General features: G+C 37.7%; 4 protein-coding genes across 5 annotated transcripts in view; 3 read left to right on the top strand and 1 right to left on the bottom strand.

Annotated features, from left to right (window-relative positions):
- Positions 1–2,104: 2,104 nt before the first annotated feature.
- Positions 2,105–8,424, top strand: LOC21389104 (protein CHROMATIN REMODELING 8). Its single transcript, XM_010103105.2, has 8 exons — positions 2,105–2,251; positions 2,399–2,560; positions 2,952–3,506; positions 3,660–4,065; positions 4,252–5,131; positions 5,497–6,106; positions 6,270–6,707; positions 7,049–8,424. The coding sequence occupies exons 2-8, from the start codon at positions 2,471–2,473 to the stop codon at positions 7,724–7,726; spliced, it is 3,657 nt and encodes a 1,218-aa protein (XP_010101407.1). The 5' UTR covers positions 2,105–2,251; positions 2,399–2,470; the 3' UTR covers positions 7,727–8,424.
- A 23-nt stretch (positions 8,425–8,447) lies between these two features.
- Positions 8,448–10,802, bottom strand: LOC21389105 (uncharacterized protein At1g03900). Its single transcript, XM_010103106.2, has 3 exons — positions 10,000–10,802; positions 9,643–9,918; positions 8,448–8,801 (listed from the first exon to the last, which is right to left on the bottom strand). The coding sequence occupies exons 1-3, from the start codon at positions 10,486–10,488 to the stop codon at positions 8,733–8,735; spliced, it is 834 nt and encodes a 277-aa protein (XP_010101408.1). The 5' UTR covers positions 10,489–10,802; the 3' UTR covers positions 8,448–8,732.
- A 73-nt stretch (positions 10,803–10,875) lies between these two features.
- LOC112092510 (H/ACA ribonucleoprotein complex subunit 3-like protein) lies at positions 10,876–12,375 on the top strand. Its single transcript, XM_024168908.1, has 4 exons — positions 10,876–10,980; positions 11,270–11,343; positions 11,671–11,713; positions 12,098–12,375. The coding sequence occupies exons 2-4, from the start codon at positions 11,290–11,292 to the stop codon at positions 12,193–12,195; spliced, it is 195 nt and encodes a 64-aa protein (XP_024024676.1). The 5' UTR covers positions 10,876–10,980; positions 11,270–11,289; the 3' UTR covers positions 12,196–12,375.
- A 1,500-nt stretch (positions 12,376–13,875) lies between these two features.
- The window catches only part of LOC21389106 (dolichyl-diphosphooligosaccharide--protein glycosyltransferase subunit 2), a 7,531-nt gene continuing 4,610 nt past the window's right edge, over positions 13,876–16,796 (top strand). The window contains exons 1-10 of one of the 2 annotated variants that reach the window (XM_024168896.1): positions 13,876–13,976; positions 14,169–14,316; positions 14,548–14,740; positions 14,849–14,938; positions 15,256–15,318; positions 15,576–15,645; positions 15,766–15,830; positions 16,112–16,166; positions 16,532–16,659; positions 16,742–16,793. In XM_024168896.1, coding sequence (XP_024024664.1) covers positions 14,171–14,316; positions 14,548–14,740; positions 14,849–14,938; positions 15,256–15,318; positions 15,576–15,645; positions 15,766–15,830; positions 16,112–16,166; positions 16,532–16,659; positions 16,742–16,793 — 862 coding nt within the window. In that variant the 5' untranslated portion in view covers positions 13,876–13,976; positions 14,169–14,170. Of the gene's footprint in view, positions 14,015–14,168; positions 14,317–14,547; positions 14,741–14,848; positions 14,939–15,255; positions 15,319–15,575; positions 15,646–15,765; positions 15,831–16,111; positions 16,167–16,531; positions 16,660–16,741; positions 16,794–16,796 lie in introns of both variants that reach the window. The other variant, XM_024168897.1, reaches the window with a different exon arrangement.

Raw genomic sequence — 16,796 nt, forward strand, 5'->3', positions numbered from 1 at the left:
AAGTGCATGCTCACGAGCCTTCCATCCTTTGTAATAACTGAAGTCCGTCCCGAATTCGTCACGGACATATTTCTGAATTGATTTGGGAACCGGACCCTGTTTGACGCCTATAAATTGGTTTTTCATGCAACTTCCAATAACGGAGTACGTTGTTTGCCTGTGCTTCGCCGAACGCTTTTCTAACGAGCAAGAGTGAACACCATTATACTTGCGGATTACAAACATGTTCGATAGTCTGAGTTTGCAGGCTCGGATACGCCACACACATTTCGGATCCACACACTCTACGACAAGCACGCCTTTATTTGATTTTGTTGTTCAAAACTCAAACCTCCCCTTCAAAGCTATTAAATGCAGCTTTTCCTTCAAATCATTCTTACTTGTAAAGTACTGATCAACTTCTAAACTAGATCCGTCACTGAAGGTAGATTCATGAGATGATCCAAACTCAGTCTAGTCGATACAAACTAAAGGACCAGCAACTTCTACTTCATTTAAAATGGCAAGTGGTTGTGGCTCTAGCTGTAGCTGTGACTCTGGTTGTGGTTGCGACTGTGGTGGAATATCATTACGAGTCGAAAACTCATCTGTAGCTACAATACCCATAAAATCACGATAAAAAAAATCGTCATGCAAAAGATTTCTCTTAATTTTGACTCCATCAATATGTTCTTCTAGATTCATAAACTTCTCATCCACTATCACGTGTAGCGGTACCTCGTGGGCTGTATCCTTGAAGAATAACAAATCATCATTGTCTTTTATTACAACGGGCAACGATTTCTGTTTCAAATTCGGTACCCATGATAACTGCAAGGAATATTTTTGTCCATCAATTTCACATTTCTACAAATCTTATCAACGAAGGTTTCGAGAGTATCATTCTCATCCATATATATGCCAATTAAATTACAGTCTGTATGCCACACCCAACAACTTTCATTCTCCTCCCATTTTCCTCCAATGTCAACAAAAATCCTCCACTTAGGCATTATTTAGATATTAAAACTGCAAAAATTTAATCAAGATAATAATATGTCATTAAACCAAACCAAATATCCCACGAACAGACTAAGAACATACCATATAATGAGAACAGACCAAGAACATACCATATAATAAGAACAAATCAAGAACAGACCAAAAATAGACTAAGAACTAACTGTGCAATAAGAACAGACTAAAAACTGACCGTGCAATAAGAACAGACTAAGAACCGACCGTACAATAAGAACATACTAAGAACAGACCACGAACTGACCATGTTATAAGAACAGACCAAGAACAGACCACGAACCGACCATGTAATGAGAACAGACCAAGAACAGACCATGAACCGACCATGTATAAGAACATACCAAGAACATACCACGAACCGACCATGTATAAGAGCAGACCAAGAACATACCACGAACCGACCATGTATAAAAACAGACCACGAACCGACCAAGAACAAACCTTTTTTTTCTAAACCCAGCAGATCTTCATCATATCAGACAATGTAAACTGGTCTTTTGCCATGTAAAATTACTATTTTCATAGATTTTTAACATTTTTAACTATATTCTCATCTTAAAAACATACGAACAACAACAAAAAACACCATGAGAGATATAGAAAAAGAAAGATTTACTTAGTAGCTCTTCTTCAAACTTCATTTTGGACGAGAAAAAAATGCTGAATGAGCAAGATAATAATGTTAATGAGGTTATGCGACGACGATGACTTGAGAAGAAGAGAGAAGAAATAGAAGGCGGCTGAGAGAAGAAAACGGCGCAAAATGGAAGAAGATAAGGAGAAAGAAAACCTTAAAAGCATAATTAATGACGTGATATGCTGATGTAGAAGTTGGACTATTTATCTAATTTATTTATTTATAGTTTATTTACTTAAAAATACTTTTTGCTTAGTCTATTTATACAAAGTGTCCTCTTAAAAGCATAATTAATGACGTGATATGCTGATGTAGAAGTTGGACTATTTATCTAATTTATTTTTTTATAATTTATTTACTTAAAAATACTTTTTGCTTAGTCTATTTATACAAAGTGTCCGACTATCGTAGGTTAGTAATCGTGAACACCTTGCTCACGGTATAGAAAACCCTCTCCAGAATAATGACGTAATAAAAGCGGCAAAACCCGCCATTCACCAAGGAAAGCGAGAGAGCGAAAGCCCTCGCGTTCGCTTCTCTATAGATTCATTAATTTTTGTTTTTAAAATTTCAATTTGCATGATCGAGCTTTACGTGGTAAGTTTCGAAATTTAATTCATTGTTTTGATTTTTGATTCAATTTTGGTTATTTTGCTCACTGGTTTATGAAATCTTCTTTTAATCGGTAGATTGAATGAAATTCTGTGGTTTAATTTGCGAAAATGACGAAGTGTTGCTGTTTAGGTGCTGAAAAATGGAATGGAAAATTGTTCTTTAAACCATGAATACTGAGTGGAGAAATTGATAAGAGTTTCAATGGATCCAGACGAGGACAGGATTCTGCTGCGTAGTTTGGGCGTAACGTCGGCGAATCCTGAAGATATTGAGCGCAACATTTTATCACAGGTACACTCATTGTTCGTGTTTTATTATTTTGATTCGTGTAATTGCATTGGAAGTTTTTGACTTAGTAAATATCTTCTGTTAGTGGTATGTAATATTGGGTAATGTTTGGTTTTCTTGAGTGAATCTTTAATGGAAAGCTGATTCCCTAACAATGTCGAATTCAGTTTTGTTCGAATTAATAGAAGTTTTATTATGGAAGGAAAGATGCGAAAAAAAGGTGATTTGCCCTTCTTGTTAAAATTGTGTTCTAAAACTCCATTATTCTGCTGTGGTGGAACTTCTGATGTTAGGCCCATGGATAAGAAGCGTTAAGCTTGCTCTTTTGAGATTGTAGTAGCTAAGTACTGTAAAAGTATAAGAATAATTTTGCAAGTTGTATTGACAATATCAGGCAACAAGTAATGTGGGCAGTAGTGAAGTTGGAGAAGACATTGAGGAGAATGCTCTTGAGCAGTCAGAAACTGTGGACCCGTCAACCGCAAGCCAGGCGAGACTCTACAATAAATTGAGGGCGGTAGAATTTGAAATAGATGCTGTTGCCTCTACTGTCAAACCAGAAAGGAAAATCCTACAAAATGAAGACAATGCTTATGATGGTGATGGCAGTACAGAGCAAGGGGCCGAAGAGGATGGCCCTCAAGACTCCTCTAATGAGTTAGACCTTCATCATGCTTTAGCCACTGACCGGCTGAGAAGTCTAAAGAAGACAAAGGCTCAAATTGAGAAAGAGCTTTCTGGTTTGCGCAAGAGTAAACCGTCCAAAGGTGTTGAGCATGACAGGTCAATATTTGATATTGTCAAGGAAGAGCCAAGACCCAAGAGGAAGTTAAAAGAAGTTAAAAAAACAGGCAAAAGTTCTGAGAAGCGTCATAAAACAGTCTCTTTTGACGAGGATGATGATTTCAATGCGGCGTTGGATGCAGCTTCTACTGGATTTGTTGAAACTGTGAGTTAACATTGTTCTATAATTTCAACCCCAGTATGTTCGACTATTTTTGAGGAATTACAATATATAATTTCATGTGTGTAAACATGTCAAATTTTTAAAGTTGACCAAAGGAACAAGATGACTAACTGTACATTTATATATACTATATAGGAAAGGGATGAATTAATTCGAAAAGGAATTTTAACGCCCTTTCATAAGCTAAAGGGTTTTGAACGTCGCATTCAAGAGCCAGGGCCATCTCAACGGCACAACATTTCCTCTGAAAAGGAGAGAAATGATGATTTTGCTTCACTCAGCGTTGCTAGAGCTGCCAAGGCAATGGCAGAGGCTGCACAAGGTCGCCCAACAACCAAGCTACTTGACTCAGACGCTCTACCAAAGCTTGATGCACCCACTCATCCTTTTCATAGGCTAAAAACATCTGTCAAGGTTTGTCAATCTCCAGAAAATGAAGAAGAAAAAAAGAAGAATTCTAGAAGGAAAACTAAACGGCCTTTACCTGACAAGAGGTGGCAAAAGCTCATATCTCGTGAGGATAATCATTTTGAAGAAAATGGTATGTTTCAAAATTCTCCTTGCTTGTGGTTTCAAGGAGCCGTAGGGTAGCTCTAACCTGTATAGAGCGCTGGTCGATTTTACACTAGCTTGACAATAATTAATGTCTATGTCACTGGTTTTATTTTCGAAGTATTGCATAATTTGTTTATCATCATATGAAAGTTGTTTTCTTAAAATCTTGCAGAAGATATAGGAGGAGACTTGCCCACTTCCACTGGTGAAGAAGAGGAACAAGAGCAAGAAGACATTGAAGATGAAGATGATAGCGCACCTCCTTATATTATCCTTGAAGGTGGGCTTAAAATTCCAGAAAAGATTTATAACCAACTTTTTGACTATCAGAAAGTAGGGGTTCAGTGGCTGTGGGAATTGCATTGCCAAAGAGGAGGAGGAATTATTGGAGATGAGATGGGGCTTGGAAAGACCATCCAGGTCTTATCTTTTCTTGGTTCTTTGCATTTCAGCGGAATGTATAAACCAAGCATTGTTGTCTGCCCAGTCACACTTTTGCGACAGTGGAAAAGGGAGGCTCGAAAATGGTACCCAAGCTTTAAGGTGGAGATCCTTCATGATTCTGCTCAGGATCTAGATAATAGGAAGAAGAGGTCCAAATCTTATGAAAGTGATTATGAGAGTGAAGGTTCACTAGACAGCGATTATGAGGGAAATTTATCTTCTAAAACCTCTAACAAATGGGATTCCTTGATCAACCGTGTTTTGGGGTCAGAATCTGGTTTGCTCATTACCACTTATGAGCAACTCCGTATATTAGGGGAAAAACTACTCGACATAGAATGGGGATATGCAGTTTTAGATGAAGGTCACCGTATTCGGAACCCAAATGCTGAAGTTACTTTGGTCTGCAAACAGCTCCAGACTGTTCATCGTATAATAATGACAGGTGCACCGATTCAGAACAAGCTTTCTGAACTGTGGTCTTTGTTTGATTTTGTTTTCCCCGGAAAGTTGGGGGTCTTGCCTGTGTTCGAAGCCGCGTTTGCAGTCCCCATATCTGTAGGAGGTTATGCAAATGCTTCACCATTACAAGTATCCACAGCATACAGGTAAACATTGTGATATCTCTGGAACTCTGAAACCCAACTTGCACACGAATATATAGTTTTGTATCTCCATTTGCTGCTGAAGGGAAACTTGTTGGTTGATGTGTTTGAAAGGTTTGTAACGTACTTGTAAGTTGATCTCAGTAACTTGTAAAGATTACGCTCCTTCCTCCTCCTTGCTGTGGGTTGGGGAAAAAAAAAAGTGAAGGGAAAGTTTGAACTTTGGAGGTTAATCAATAACTATTGGTTTTATTAGTTCATAACGCTATAACCATTAAGGAAATTCTATCTAAATCTATTAGTTAGCTATTTGTTTCCATGGTTCCTCACTTTGTGTTGTCTTGAGTTGGGAACCTATTGTTGTGCAGGTGTGCTGTGGTTCTGCGTGATTTGATAATGCCGTATCTCCTTCGGCGTATGAAGGCTGATGTGAATGCGCATCTTCCTAAAAAGACTGAACATGTCCTCTTTTGCAGTCTCACTACTGAGCAACGATCTGTTTACAGAGCATTTCTTGCTAGCTCTGAGGTGGAACAGATATTTGATGGGGGTAGAAATTCTCTTTATGGAATTGATGTGATGCGCAAGATTTGCAACCATCCTGATCTGCTTGAGAGAGAACAAGCCTGCTGGAATCCAGACTATGGGAATCCTGAACGTAGTGGAAAAATGAAAGTGGTTGGTCAAGTGCTCAAAGTTTGGAAGGAGCAAGGTCATCGTGTTCTTCTTTTCACCCAGACTCAACAAATGCTTGATATCATGGAAACCTTTTTGACTTCTGATGGTTATAGCTACCGGAGAATGGATGGTCTTACTCCAATAAAACAGAGAATGGCCTTAATAGATGAATTTAACAACTCAAATGACGTGTTTGTTTTCATTCTGACCACAAAGGTTGGTGGGATAGGGACAAATCTGACAGGTGCAAATAGGGTGATCATTTTCGATCCTGATTGGAACCCCTCAACCGACATGCAGGTATTTTGACTTGCTTCGTTTTGTATTGTTAGATGTATACATAGTTTTTACCTTTTCTACTACGTTGGGTGCATCAGATAGTCAGAGAGTGTTTTTGTTTTTGTTGCTTCTTGATTTGATACGTTGCTTACCCGCAAAACACACTGATTGAAACTTGTTACAGGCAAGAGAACGGGCTTGGCGTATTGGTCAGAAGCGAGATGTCACTGTATATAGACTGATCACCCGTGGAACTATCGAGGAAAAGGTTTATCATCGGCAAATTTACAAACATTTTCTCACCAATAAAATATTGAAGAATCCACAACAGAAAAGGTTCTTCAAAGCTCGAGATATGAAGGATCTGTTCACTCTCAAAGATGAGGGAGAGACTGGAACTACTGAAACCTCTAATATATTCAGCCAATTGGCTGAAGATGTCAATTTTGTTGGGTTGCAGAAAGATGAACAGGATAAGCAAGGTGCCTTAGCTTATAAAGGAAACAACGCAGGAACTGTACCTTCGAAGAGAAAAGGAAAAGAAAAGGCTGATTCCAGTGATGGTGAAGTAGATGAAGAAACAAATATATTGAAGAGTCTTTTTGATGCTCATGGGATACATGTAAGTTTCTCCACTGCTTATTTCCATAACCAAGTTCCAACGATTACCACATTGCATATCATCCATGCTTGCAGCATTAACTATGAATTTTGATAACTTCCTTGCTTAGAATGTGCTTTTCTCAAGGTGTTTTTCTTTTTTCTTTCTATTGCCAAATTTTCTGATTGGAGTTCGAAGAATTTATCTTCAGTACTATCTGCTTCCCTTTTGATTGAAACAAAAGCATTCACTAATCGATATCAAATTCCAGACTTCAGTTATGACTGGTTGAAACGCTACCGCTTTCTCTGTAGTCTAATTTAGCTTTTCTCCTCTAATCTGATCTTACTTTCATTCTCCAGAGTGCAGTGAACCATGATTTAATCATGAATGCTCATGATGAAGAAAGAATGAGGCTGGAGGAGGAGGCTTCTCGAGTTGCTCAAAGAGCAGCTGAAGCATTGCGCCAGTCTCGAATGCTTCGGAGCCGCGAAAACATCTCCGTCCCAACATGGACTGGGAAATCAGGAACTGCTGGCGCACCATCATCAGTGCGTCGAAAATTTGGTTCCACTGTGAATTCCAAGTTGATCAACAGTTCTAAGCCGTCAGATGAATCTTCCCGAAATGGAGCAAGCAATCTCAATGGCATTGCTGCCGGCGCATCTGCTGGAAAGGCATTATCTTCAGCTGAGTTACTAGCAAGGATTCGGGGAAACCAAGAGAGAGCCACCAATGCCGGAATCGATCATCAGTTTGGAAATGCTTCTAATCCAAACAGAGGAAAATCTGCAAATATTGGATCTTCCAGAACATCTCAAAACCTATCTAGAGTGCCGCCTGAAGTATTAATTCGTCAAATCTGTACTTTCATACAGCAGAAAGGTGGAAGGGCAGATTCTGCAACCATAGTTCAGCATTTTCGGGACAGAATACCCTCGGAGGATCTTCCTTTGTTTAAGAACCTTTTGAAAGAAATAGCTACATTGGAGAAAAACCGAGATGGTTCAGTTTGGGTTCTAAAGCCAGATTATCAATAGTATCTGATTTTTGATTTATTGCTGAAGGATGCTGTCAAACTGTAATTTTTTAGGTTCAGCCGTTTTTTTTTTTTTTTTTTTTTTTTTTTTTTAGAGCTTCTCCGCTCCAGTTGTGGGCGATTGTTCTTACCGGGGCAAAGGGAAACATGAGAGTTCTTTCAACTTTTTGGTGCTTCCTAGCACTGTTTTGATTAAACAACACTAGATAGAATATTCATTTCTGTACATAGAAGGTTTATCATTCTTTTTTGTCTGTCAGACCACGAGAGAAATTCAAGCAAAGTTGTGACGAAAGATTTTGTAGATTCGTGTCCAACACGTCTTTTAACGGAACCAAGGGAAACCTTGGTCACACACACACACACACACACGCACCTCATTATCAATTTAACACGATGGTTGGTTTGTTTCTGTTTGTCTTTTCTTCCTCACATTGTATGATGATTAGGATGTACGATAGCTTGAAACTACAATTATATGATACTGTTGTAAGGCTTTTCACTACAAAACAATTTTGTTGGCTTAGCAACGATAAGAAAAATATATGCCGGTTGCTTTAAGAGGACGTGTCGTTTGAAGTTTGACTGCCACGAAGAAAATGTCGTTTTTTTCTGGTCATCAAGGAAACAGTACATCTTTAGAACTAGTGATTGGAAATTTGCCTAAAAAAATATGGAATGGCTAGAAAAAGAGATGAAAAAAAATCTTTGTAAGACTTGGATAAGGCAAACCAAATTTACTTATTCACAATTTTGATACATGATATTACGAACTCTGGAAATTCAAAAGTCAGCATCCCAAACCCAAAGAAAGAACCGGGTAGGATAGAAGAAGCATATAAATATATTGCACAAAACAATTATTTTTCAGATATTAAGTATTTGGTAGTTGATACTTTCTCACTTTTCTCATATATTCCATTTTTTTGTTTTCCTTTAAGAAAAAGAGGTAAAAAATGTAAAACATCAGACATGAACTCAATAACAATGAACAAATGATCCCTCAATCAGAATGCTGCCCATCCGGCTGCGGTGGTCTTTGTTGAGCCAGATCCTGTTGCTGAAGGAAGACTCCTCTGCATAGCAAAAATAGCGTGTTATACATGTCAATGGGTTTTTAATATTTCATGAGGAGTTCATTAGATAGCTCAAAAATAAACTGGACAGAGGAAAATGTTAAGATTGAATTTCGAAGATGCTTCCTAGAACAAACACGTCAATGACTAATGAGCAACAATGAACTCATCGGAACAAACAACAAGGACCATCAAAGATCAAGAAAATACTCGAGCATCCCATTTCTATCTTCATTAAAACCATTATGTTAGAAAGTTAAGAGACACCTTGCAGCTAGTCACAATGGGATCAAACAGCAAGACAAATGCCAAGAAATATCAACCACTACCACAGGACAGACATACTTAAGATAGTATCACACTTGGTATCTTATTCTTCTAAGAGAAATTATTATGCCAGATCATGAGATCATCCATTCACTCAAAAGGCATTTTGCCCGATAAGCCATTATTTCATTCATATTTCATACTACGTTCAAAATGCAATAACAATCTAAGGCCTAATTTATTTTGCCAATTTGAGTTTTCAATTCGAGTTGAAAAGTGATTTTATGTTTGAGTAGACATTGTAGCACAAAAAGTTGTATTTGAATGGTGTGAGAGAAAACACCCAAAAATTTTAACAGATTATCCATCAAGACCTACTTGGCATTATAATTATTGAATTATGACGACAATTCAAATCCTTGTCACATTCACAAGTTGCCCTTTGTCTTAAGCATATCTATTTTTCTTTTCTGACAGATGACCAATTGTAAACAAAAATGTACGAGGATCTCTTAAACAGCAACTTGGGCAAACTTGTCGTAAAGCATCAAACAAGAGGCAATACATTGCGTACCTCAAGTGGAGAAAGATCTGACAAAGAATCACTGCTCCGACTCGTGTTTTCCTTGGGAACCTTGAGATCATCAACACCATGATTTCCAGAGGTCATCCGAACAGCAGCTGGATCATTGGGAGGCGGTGGCAATGGAGACCTGATTTTCCCCGTCCCCGGCGGCGGCGAAAGGCCCACTGTTTTTGGCTTTCCGGTGCCGGAAAGCCCAGCAGCCGATAGCATCCCGGTCCCACTCGACGGCTTGGGCTTCACATTTATCCGAATAGTTTCCCCTTCCTACAATCTCCAAAACCTAATAAATCAAAATCAAACTCCAAAAAAGAAAAAGAAAAACAAAAACAGATTTTTCTCCAATACCTTCAGTCTGTGATTAACGGCGGGGTGGATATCGATGTGAGAATCGTCGCTGACCTCGCCGCCGGCGACCTCCTTCTCGTGCTCTCTCCTGATGTACTTCTCGTGGTCGGACAGAGCCACATTGAAATCGAAAGCCTCATTCCTCTCCGCGAACCCTAACCCGATGAAGGCGTGCTTTCCATGACCGTCCTCGATCTTGAGCACGAAGTACCGCGATGAGTCGAGGACGGTCTCGACGGAGGTCTCGCGCTGGCCCGGGTAGACGAAGCAGGCGGCGAATAGCTCGCCGGAGTTCGGATCCTCGAGCCGGATCTCGCACCGGTCCTTGCACGATACGACCCTGAGCCGGCCGGACCAGATCTTGTCGGACTGGAGCCACTCGCCGCACTTGTAGCCGCCGGAGGTCGACCGCGGCGGGATTTTGTAGACCGCCACCTCCCGCACTACCAGGAGAGTGTGCTCGAACGCCTCCTCCTCCTCGAACGACATCGTTTCACCGGAGACCGATCTGCCAAAAATCGATACCGATTTTTCGTTTGCTTCCTCTGTTCTGGTTTAGGAATTTGGAGAAGAAATTAGCTTGAATTGGAAGAGTGAGAGGTGAGATTGAATGAATAAGAAGAAGGTGCAGCGAATGCATCAATGGAGGTTGCAGAAACGTGGCTTCGAAGACTGCTCCACTTTCTTTGAAAAGTCAACTGGATTGCTTCTGTACTTTTACCAATTTGTCCTTTTCCTTTTATCGTCATCTGTGTTATGGATAAGCCCAATGAGCATTATCATTCAAAGCCCAGCCCATGATCTTTTCGGCCCTCAATCGAAAACTCTCGAATCACGTGCGTCTCATGTCGTATAATAAACAAGCAAAACCAACCCTATTTTATCAGAAGACTCACCAGTTCAGTTCTCTCTCTCGCCTCGCCGTCGACTCTCTCAGCCTTCATTCCTCGGACTTCGTCGTCTCCTTTCTCCGTTAAAAAGGTAAAAGCTTTGAAGCTTAGACTAGTTTCGATTTCCATTCTATATTAAAAAAATAGTAAATTGGAAGAAGAACAAGAAAAAATACTCTTTTTTTTCTTATTTTGTTCTTGTGTTTTGACAACACACTGGAATATTGTTTAGTTTCTCTTGTCGTTGATTTTTTTTTTGTTAATGTAAATTTCTGTCAGAATTTTGCTTAATCAAGGCTTTTTTTTTTTAATTTGCTGGTTTTTTTTTTTTTTTTTTCATTTAGTTATATGTTCTTATGTTGCCTTTTCTATTTTAGCAGGGTTTTACAATCAGCAAAAAATGTATCTTCAGTTTTACATAAACGAGAATGGTGACAAGGTCTACACTACCAAGGTGACTTTTTAACCCTCGCTTTTCTATATTGGATTATGGAAGCACCAATTTCAATTTTTCTTCTTTTTTCTTTTTTGTTTTAGCTTCGTAATTATAATATGCGTTTTTCAATTTGTCTGAAATGTTTTACTGAAATACTGAAGATGAATTCATAAAACATCATGCTTTATCAATTGATTTGATACAACTAGAAGCTGAGTGTTGTGTTGCAGACTTCCGTTTTTAATTTATTACTGCTTTTTTCACAAATTTTGGTCGGTTTTTTGTGCAATTTTGGTCCCCTTATATCTTTATAACGACTAATCCCCGCTTGCTTTGTGCGTGCAGAAAGAATCACCACTTGGGTCGCCTACTGAATCTGCTCATCCTGGTATATTTTTCAACTTTCAACTTAATTTGCTTGAAATTTTCTTCCCCTTTCTTCGTAACGCGAATCGTCTTGTTTGTTACTTTATTCAAGCATATTGTCATGTTGTCTGTGTTATGGTTACTAGACTTTTAGTTTTACATTATTTAGGTCATCTTATACTATAATGACAGTTAACAAGTATAAGTCACTCATACCTATAAGTATATATGATTTGAATTTTGGGTTTCTCATCTGAGCTTTGAACAATTTTTCCATCACCCTCGGTTTATTCATCAGACTCTAGTTTAAAGAGAACGGCCTTCTTTTATGTTGAACGTTTCTTGAGCTTACGAGTCCTTGTATTGCGGTGTTAACCTGTTTCTTCTGTCTCCGCTTCATTTGCAGCACGCTTCTCTCCTGATGACAAATACTCGAGACACCGCATTCTTTTGAAGAAGCGTTTTGGATTGTTGCCAACCCAGCAGCCCCCACCAAAATATTGAATACCTTCATTGGTTCAACCTTTGTGTTGTCGTATTTTGTGGTTATGAATTTTGATCCTTCCTAGTCCGTTTGCATTAAATCTTTCTGCTTAGTCTGTACTAAATATCTCTACTACCTGTTTACAGCAGACAGATACAGATACTGTTTTCTGCGTTATTATGCGATAGTTGAGTTCATCACATATAATAGACTTTTAGAAAGCTTTCGCAATATTATATTATATCAAACTTTTTTTTCCCTCCAAAGGATGATCAGATGTGTACGGTAAAATGCGGAACATATCATGATAATATGTAGTCACCATTTTGCCAGATTATGTTTTTTGCGTCCACATAATGAGATGAGTGCCTGATATGTAAAAACTAGAGCCATGATCGTGAACTAAGCTAGTACACTTTGTGGTGCGAATGAAATTCAATGGTGTGCGCCTAAAGTGGTAATTGCATGTGTAAACGGGGTTGGAAGCAGATGGAACTAGGATTTAGTTTTATTGTTTGGGATAAATTATTCTTAATATGGATAAAAAATTCATGTCTTTTTCTCATATTCTCATATTTGAAACGCATTGGTTTTTGCGCCACTCTCATTTCGGCCTAATATTGGGCTTAATTATTGGACCAAACTGCAGTTTAAATTGGATCAAATCGCCTTAGAACGAGCTACTACAGTGTCATTAGACCGGTTTAAGTTTTTCAAATCGTCAAAATGATCTGGTTTGGCAAATCTGATGGCTTGGGAGAGGACCAAACCACGTGTACCTATTTCGTCTAAGTTTCTCAATGTACAAGTATCTTGCACTGCTGCGTGTGAATGATATAGCCATAAGAAACATGTCCATCATTTTTTCTTTGGATTATTTTCATAATGCCCCGAATTATGTACCTTCTTTTAAAGTGTTTTCTGATTTTTCAAAACATGTATTAGTTCAAAATACCTCTTGATGTATAGAAAACAAGTCAAATTCCGTCTAATTTGAAAATACTTGACCTATTTTGATGTGAAATTGATCTTAAATTTTGCACAATAATTCCAACATTTCTATGGGAGTGACCTATTCTAATTCGGAAAATTATAGTAAATATTAGATTTTTAAAAACTAAATTAAGTGAATATCATATTTTAAAACTATTTAAAGTAAATAACATTTTACATGTAAATGAATATGTAAATAATTTAATTACAGTTGGTAAAAAAATTTAAAAAAATTCTTATTTACATGAAAATTTTATTTTATCAGTCATAAAAAGAAAATTTATTTAAAAAAAGTATTTTTGCTAACGGTAAATGAACCATTTACGGGATAAATAATTCATTTACTTCATAAACTTTTATTTAGGTGACGTTTGGTTTATGAGTTCAAAATTATGGTTCATAATTTTAATTTTTAAAATTTAAATTTTTTATAAGAAAAAAACACAATAACAAAACTAAAAACTATGATTCAGAACTATACACAACCCCCTCGAAACAAACATAATTCACCCAAAATAAACGTGACCTTATTTTAAATAGTTTTAAAACATGTTCTAATTCACCCAAATCGGGCATCCGTAATTAATACGGGCCCAATGGATTTCCTTTAAAGCCCAAAATAGAATCGGACATCGTCGTAATTCAGGTAGAGCCCCGTGGACAGTTTGGGTATTCAAATGCAAAACTCACGGCAACTAGTCCCTTCTCTCTTTTCTTTGTTCGCGTCCTTCACTTCCCTCCCTCACTAGTCATCGCGTCCTCGGAGACTTTAAGGCTCCACTCCCAAATTTCTCCTCCAAAGTTTCTCGTACGATCTCTCTCCTCTTTCCGATCTAAAACCCTAGGGTTTGTATAGATCGTTGTTATGCACGTGTGTGTGTATATATATTATTTATATATTTATATTACATGTGTATATTACAGTATATATAATATGCTAGCGTGAGTGTTTATGAATTTCTGAAGCATTGATTTTTATGGTTGTCGGTTGATGTTGCAGAAATGGCTGTTAGAGCTTTAGGAGGATTTCTGGTTCTGCTTTCTGTGATTGCGATCTGCGAAGCTGCTTCTGTCTTTCAGCCGATCACGGACGCTCACCGATCCGCGGCTCTAGAGCTTTTTAAGCCCACCGATGGATCCTTTGGCAGGTGAGTTAGAATCTACATTTAATCCCAAAATTTATCCTCTTTCTAAGCATTCTTTTTAATCTGTTTTCGTGATTTCCTGTTTGGTTGTCGAGAAAATGGAATTTGAGTAATTTGGAAGGTTCAATTGAGTTACGTGACCTACTTTTTTCTCTTTGCTAGCAATTGATGTTAAATTTTGTAATTCGATCTTAAAAGATGACTAATAATGTGTTTGGTATAAATTCTTGCCAGTTTGGAAGAGGCATATGGGGCCCTAAGATCATTTGAGATTCTTGGAATTGATAAGAAGCCTGATATAAGCAGCGCCACTTGTGATTCTGTTCTTGAAACTCTTGGTTCATCATCTTCATCTCCAAAGGATTTGTTCCACGCCTTAAGAGTTAATGGCATTTTGAAATGCAACGTTAAGGAGGATGCTTTTGAGGTATTGTTGAGCCCTTAGAAATGATATGTTGTTGAAAACACTTCCAAGATAATTGCTGATTATGAAAAGGTTTTGATTTTGTTGCCTAATCTTCTTCTCGTTATGTAGAGTGTTGTTTCAAGACTTAAAGCTGCAATTAGCAGTGCAAGTTCGTTGCTTGAGTTTTACTACTCAATCGGAAGTTTGGAACTCATTAAGGTGACTACTTATATGCAGCCGTTATTGGTTTTACTTTCCAGTATATATTTCTATTTCATTCTGGGCTGACCTCAAATTTGATTTTGTTTTCCAATTTATGGAATTAGCTAAAGAGAATTTTTCTTACCCTTTGTGCCGTAAAATAAAATCCTTAAACTGGGACGTTCTTTTATTACCAATAAATATCATTTTGTTTAGGGGGGCTAAATTTTCGGTTTTGGAGGCTGTATGATTTTTAAATTCTCTCTTTTTAGTACCATAATTTTGATAAATGTTTCTTTTTTATTGCCTTTAATTCTTTTCCTCTCTTGATGCAGGGTCAAAGTTCTAACGTCAATGTACTTCTTAGTGATGCTGATGGAATCTTTCGTTCCATCAAGGTTGGTAGTAATTTAGCAATAAGCAGTGATTCTGATTTGGGAATAGGTTCAGTTCCGTTTACTCCTTGCCCTCTACTCAGACGGGATGTTCATGTGCAAGATTTAAGGGCCATGGGCAACTCAGTATTGGAGCTGATCCTGATTCTGATTCTTTTTTCCCAACCTCTGATCCCTATTCTCATTCTCTGTTTATTCATATGCCTCACTTACCCTACAAATTATATATTGTTGTAAGTTGATGATCCGTGTGGTCGCAGGCTTTGAGCCAGAGTGATGGAAGGTGGCGCTACAGCTCTAATAACCCTGAGTCTAGTACCTATGCTGCAGGTAATGACTTGTAGCCCTCCATTGCTCCTCATCCCTGAATTGTTTTGAACTTAAGACCTCTCTCATCCAATCACTTTGATTTGCTTTGATTAACTACTGAGTTTATCATGCCTCCTGCAGGATTGGCGCTTAAAACACTTGCTGGTGTTGTTTCTTTGGCATCATCTGAAATTGATCAGTCATTGGTAATTGAACCCATCCTTTTTTTTGTTTTTGTTTTTTTTTTTTTTTTGCGTGGTTAAAATATCACCAACCACATGTTTCTAATATATCCGAAGATAATTTCTTTCAGTGTTCATTTTGCCTTGTAGAGGCATCTGTTTACTTGAGTTCATGGTTAGCTTATTTTGCTTTCAGTGTTTTACTTTCTTTGTGTTTGTGTGTGTTTTCGCTGGTAGATCTCATTTGTTAGTGTCAGTTATGTTTTATTGACAACCTACATCTTACAATTAGTTTTCATTGGCAGATTGGCACATTGAAAAATGATATAACGAAGCTCTTTGACAGCGTTGAAAAATATGGTACGCGTAGCTCCCTTTTTCCTCTTATTGGTGCTCTAAATCTTATGCTTTTATTTTGTCATTTTCATCTTCTTTTATGCTAGAATTTTTAAGCTCTAGACACCACTGGAAAAGCACCTCTTTAGATCTAGATATGCAATTTACCAGTGACTAATTTAATATTAGCAAACATGATCCCATTTGAAGATCTTTTTTCATATTTTCTTTTTCCTCGTAAGGATTCAAAACATTTGACATACTAAATATTACACTGCCGTTCATGTAAAAGCCAGTGGTTAGCTGGGCAGTGTACTCTAATTGCTTTTCAAATTATTCTGATGTAATACCACTTGGTTAACTTACTAGATATAAACTATAAAATGTAGATGATGGAGCCTTTTATTTTGAAGAAAAAGTTGTCGAGGCATACGAGCATCATGGTCCTCTTGCAACTACCTCTTCAGTTGTTCGAGGGTTTACTGCATTTGCAGATGTGACTTTTGGAAATATAAAAGTGAGCATACTTAATGTTCACGTGAATGATTTTAACATAGTCTTTTCAAATTTTTTCTAATGCTTTATTTTTGAGTTTGCAGCTTCCAGGGGACAAGATATTGGGTTTGGCAAAATTCTTTCTTAGCATCGGCATTC

Source organism: Morus notabilis, unplaced genomic scaffold (assembly GCF_000414095.1).
Source record: "Morus notabilis unplaced genomic scaffold, ASM41409v2 Scaffold1293, whole genome shotgun sequence".
NCBI lineage: Eukaryota > Viridiplantae > Streptophyta > Magnoliopsida > Rosales > Moraceae > Morus > Morus notabilis.